Raw genomic sequence first — 5625 nt, 5'->3', positions numbered from 1 at the left:
TTGACTGCGGTTATGAATTGAGTTGGCTCCTCTCTGGTAGAGGAGGTATAGAGTTCAGATTTGGGGCCTTTGTATTGGCTAAAAAATTGGTGTTCGACAAAACCTACAAAAATATGGGAATAGTTAGGTTAGTGTAAGCAAAAAGCAGCCGCTGATCGGTTAAACTTGGAATAATGAGTATTTTCGGTTCCTTTCCTCGAGTAAAATATAAGGCACATAATACAGGCATTTTGTCACTTAAAATAAACGATTTTTTGTTGAGAACATGATGTTCATGAATTATACTGTCCTGTATCTGACGTCGGCCATACACAGATCACAATGTAAAAAGTTTAAACCCAGCTTATGGCCTGATTTCATCATAGATGTAGAACAATAAAATACAATTAACGACAATATGTTTTTGTTAAACATGGAAATAAACGTGTGATATTATGTCCTCCATAGGAACTCCCTCCAAAGAAAAAAATTGGGTTTTTCCGTCATTTCATTTTCATTGTGCATGTATGCATTGTGGGTAAGACTACTAAAGAAACAAAAATACAAATTAGACAACTATCTTTGGCTTCAAGACAGGTCAAACTATTTTAAATATACCCAAAAATGTTTCCAGTTTTTCATTCCTTCATTCCTTGAGGTGTGCAATTCACGGCAAGTCAACAATATTTAAATCTTGTTTCTACGTATGCCAAAATCGAAACTGGTTATAAAGCTCGTCAATAACATTCCAGTTTTCCAAGGGTGTGATAACCCTCTTCATTAGCCTCGCCAGCGTCACCGAACCTCAACTGAGTAACGGGAAGATCAGATTTGATGGTCAAAAAGCCACTGTCCTCCCGCCAAACAAAATCATTTTTATTACAATTACAGGAATCGCCTGATCGGGCACAGGAATTGGTAATTCCGCATGCGCACCCCTGTGTAGCTCCGCCCCAATATCTCATGGGCTGACCATCACGTGACACCCACCAGCTAACTGAACCCAGGCTTAATACAGCACCCTTGCATTCATATCTGATAAACTGCCGGCAGCTGCTTGAAACTTCTATTAGTGCTGTGATCTGAGAAAGGCTCCTGTCGCGGTATTGAATATCACGGCTGTAGCTTCCAGGTGCGTCATATCCAATGACGTGGATTCTTTCCTCGCTGTCGTGACTGAAAACTGTCACTCCAACGCCTCCTTTATCAGACATGTTACAATAAACACGAAATGGATCTTCGCCAAGAACACCGTCAGGATCAATTACGTAGTCACCACTGACGTCACTGATGTTTGCCTTCACTGTGGCGCAGGTTTCTGGGTACTTGACATAAACAGTGACACTTGTTTGAATGGATTTCCGAACAGTAGTTGCATTGCAAATGTAAGTACCACCGTGGGTAAAGTTAGCAGATGAAACGATCAAATTATTCGAGGAATCGATACTCGCACCATCAGGTAATGATAGAGTCCCAACATAGATCCAAGACATCGCTGGTGTCAGATCGCTTGAAACAGAACATGGCAGAATAAGAACTTCATACGCCTTCACTGTCACATTCGACGGAGGTTTGCTGGTGAATATGAGTGCTGAATAGACTCTAAGCTGAGTTGAGGACGAGTTTGTACCCCAGATGTTTACTGCAGTGCACACATATGAGCCACTGTCTTGTTTAGTGACGTTTGTCAGGGTCAAATTTTCTCCCTGGACGGTACTTCTTTGGGAAGGAAGATTTCCTTGAGATCTGCTCCATGCAACCAAGCGTGGAGGAGGAATACTGATAACTGCACATGTCATGGAGATGTCTTTTCCTTCCTCAGTCTCGACAAAATCAGGAAACACCCGTACGGAGGGAGTTGCTATAATTTGGAAAAAAAAAGGAAGAGAAACGTTTATTTAAAAAAAAAAAAGAAAGAAAGGAAAAGGAGAAATTGAAATGATATTTTGGACATCATTGAGTTTTCATACGCTTGCTCGAAGGTTCTTTGAAAAGAGTCCAAGAGTCCAAGAGCAAGAGTATTTCTCGTCTCGCCCAAAGAGGAGATTTGACAGCGAATCGTAATGTAAATTCCGATGAAATAAAATTTCGTTGAGCTTTGAAATCTTTATTACAGAAATGATTACCAAGGACGTAGGCAAATCTATCAATGCATCATACCCTCAGTGCAGTTTCGTCCCAACAGCCCATTTCTGCAAACACAGCGATAAGCTTTGCTGGTGAATCCTGTTTGGCATCGCTGAATCGCAGGACAGGGATTACTTGAACAAGGGTTCTGTCAAGCAGAGAAAGATTTAATTTTATTAGTTCAGATTCCAACGACAAATACGGCTGTGTCCTATATTTATTATTTATACTATGTATTTATCATGGCATCCAATGGTACTCTGTGGCATATTGCGACACGGCATAACCTACACAGGTATGACGCTTAAAAGCATGACATCTCGTGACATGGAATGGATAACATGACTTGACATTACATAAAGTGACATCGTGTGAGGTAACAACGCAGGACAGGAACGACTCATTATGGAGTAATAATTCACGACCTGACATGGAATGTTGTCACACAACATAACATGACTGACAAATCATGACATGACATAACGTCAAAGGCGACGAGAATTCATGAGTTTTGACAACATTACATGACTTGAAATGCCATAGAATGACATCACCTGAAATGGAACAGGATGATAAGCATGGTACTTGACATGGCATGACACGTGGTACCAATTGTTGACATAGCTCTGACAAATAGCCGAGCTCGCATACGTTACCTATTAGCATGAGTGAAAATGACATGAGTAAAAATGACATGACCAAAAATTAAATGAAGTGACACGATACGGAATACGTTTCATATCATGACAACTTGTAACACGAAACGACAGCACATGTCACGATATGACATGAAGGACCTGAAATAGAATGGCAGGACATGGTTTGAGATGGTATGACATAACATTCCAAGGCAGTGTGGGCTTTACCATGTAACAGGGTTGCTGAACAGTAATACTGGCATATGAACAAATTTGTAATGACCGAAGAAATGATACCATCCTACCTGGAATGATTTATAGAGAGCTCCGGTTTCGTATTTTACATCCAAGGGATGAATTTTGTCAGTAGAATCGCTCAATTCACAAAGATACCCTCTGTCTGGATCCTGCGGCCGTCTCAGGTTGTACGAAACGCAGTCAGCATCCATAAAACAGTTCACCTCACAGGTGCTGGGTGATCCTATTTCTAACCTTCTCAAAACGTGATTCTCCAAGAAGAAGTCGTGGATCGTGGGATTCATTTTCACTTGTCGACAGTCCTCTGAGGATAAAAAAATACTGTTCCACTCGAGCACCGAGGCTAACTAGTGAATTACGTCAACTCTGGCCACATATTCGAAGTGCTTGGCAGCAACTAAGAAAGGTCTAGCGAGAACTAAGAAATGTTTGGCAACAACTAAGAAATGTTTCGCCACAACAAAAAAAGTGCTTGATGACAACTGGGAATCGAAGGGATTGGCGACAACTGAGTAATGTTTGGCGACAGCTAAGGGGGTACTTAAGGATGGTTAGGCGTCAACTAGAAGGGTTTGGTAACGACTAATAAAAAGTTTGGCGACAACTGAGAAAGGTTTTAACGACAACTAAGGAGGGGTTTGCGATTGTTTGGAAAAAGTTTGGTGACAGCTAAGACATTTTTGGCGACAACTAAAGAGAGTTTCGCGAAAAATGAGAAATGTTTGGCGACAACTAAGGAGCGTTTGATGACTGCTAAGAAATCTCTTGCGGTAACTAGGGATAGTTTGTTAAAAATAATAACTGATCGGCGACAACTGACAACTAAGGAATGTTTGGCGGCATCTAACTAATGAGCGTTTGGCGACAGGTAAGGAGGGTTTGACGACAACTAAAAAACGTTTGCCTACATCTGAGTCGAGTTTGGCGACAACTAAGAAAAGTATGCCGACAATTCTGGAGAGTTTGGCGACAACTGAGGAATATTTAAAGGCAACTAAGGAGAGTGGTGACAACTGAGAACAGATAAATGGGAAAAAGGAGAATTGTGAAAAATCTGAAAAACTCCTTTTGCGGGAGAACGACCATAATAGTTACGAAAACAATAATCTCGGGGGCTACGTGCAGTTTAAACAACAGATCTTCAGTTGAGATAGAATCCTAAAAAACGGATTATCTTTCGGTGAACTTGCGTCATCAAAAATCCACACATTAGGGAAAATAGGTGTAAATCGTTCATAGAATTAACGACTTTGTAATATTTTGCAATCGGGTCTACGTGCCTCTTCGTCAAAGCCGTGAGCGACACTTCACTTTAGAGTACCAGCATTTAAAGATGTGTTTCTAAGATAATAAGATATTTCAACAGGTTGAAAAACTGCGGAGGTCAAATATCAAGGGAAAAGTAATTGATAAGCGACACGTACAGTTAAGTGCATAGATGTTTTCGAATAGCGCGAACTGCATAAAACTCACATGCTCACCTTTGTTCGACGCCAAGCAATTTTCCCCCAAAAGTGCAAGTAGAAATAGAACTTGAAACATTTCCATAATCTCGCAGAGTTTTCTGTTTGGAACGGTATCGAGTGTCAATAGCGAAAAAAATTCATCTTGCTACATTGGAGTTATTGTTTATTCCCAGTCGTTGATGGACAGAATGATTCATCTCACCACCTGCTGTTTTTATGTAACTGAAAATGGTCATTTTGAAAGGAAGTATGTCAGTTTTTAAACATATATCAACTGTTGCAAATTATTATTTTAACCAATGATGTCTAAAGGCTCTTAGCTTCAATTACTGAGATTCTAATTAATACCGTTGACCAGACGTTGTAATTACTTACCGGGTAAAACTTACTACTTCGTCCGAGTGATATTGAATGTTATCTATGACAGAAAATAATGTCTCTTTCTTCAGGCGGGTAATACAACTCGTTTTTAAGGGGAAAATAGATCTTTACTTTGCATGCACTCTTGCATAGAAAGTGCAAGAAAGTCGTTGTTATTGTCACTTTTGTTTGCGTACCCCTTCGGCTGTCACAGCAGTAAATAATTCAATTTATCACCTGCTATCAATAAGAATGCTTGGCGATTGGAAAAACGTCAAATTTTACAAACAAGGCCAACTTCTTTAATGTTTTTTGGCTTTACCTTTTGACATTTTATCAAGCTGTACTTAATTAGTAACCAGGTATTCTAACGACTGTCTAAGACAGAGAGTAACTAAATGTTTCTTTTTGTTTTAATTCTGTAATGTGCCTCATTTCACAGGGGAAAAGAAGAAAAGAGACAAATTACACACAACTTGAAATCATAAATATTTACGCAACCTGAAAACACAAATAAAGATACGTTGTTACCAAGATACGCGAATATACCAATATACCAGTGTAAAAATAATCCATTCGGAGTTTTGGAAACCCTCGCTTTCATTGCGACAACCTCTATAGTGTGGCTGAGTTATATTAATGATTTTGTAAGAAAGTGATAATTCATTTTATTGTTAAAGGCTTTGCACTAATTCAAATTTTACAGCAGAGAGATTGTTCTAATCGGAATTTGCTATCTGTATCTGATTTCGGTGACGTTTTCCGAGGGAGGAATAAGTTTTATTCGTTTTTAGAGA

The 5625-nt window shown here is 39.5% G+C and overlaps 1 protein-coding gene across 1 annotated transcript; it reads right to left on the bottom strand.

Moving 5' to 3' along the window:
* Positions 1-328: 328 nt before the first annotated feature.
* Positions 329-4737, bottom strand: LOC148724512 (uncharacterized). The gene is made up of 4 exons (XM_088729315.1): positions 4484-4737; positions 3050-3306; positions 2140-2254; positions 329-1840 (listed from the first exon to the last, which is right to left on the bottom strand). Exons 1-4 carry the CDS (start codon positions 4548-4550, stop codon positions 717-719), a joined length of 1563 nt encoding a protein of 520 aa, XP_088585441.1. The 5' UTR covers positions 4551-4737; the 3' UTR covers positions 329-716.
* Positions 4738-5625: the final 888 nt, after the last annotated feature.

The sequence above is a fragment of the Stylophora pistillata genome, chromosome 8 (genome assembly GCF_964205215.1).
Source record: "Stylophora pistillata chromosome 8, jaStyPist1.2, whole genome shotgun sequence".
NCBI classification, from domain to species: Eukaryota; Metazoa; Cnidaria; class Anthozoa; order Scleractinia; family Pocilloporidae; genus Stylophora; species Stylophora pistillata.
The sequence above is the reverse complement of the archived record's forward strand: the minus strand, read 5'-3'. Positions and strand labels throughout refer to the sequence as shown.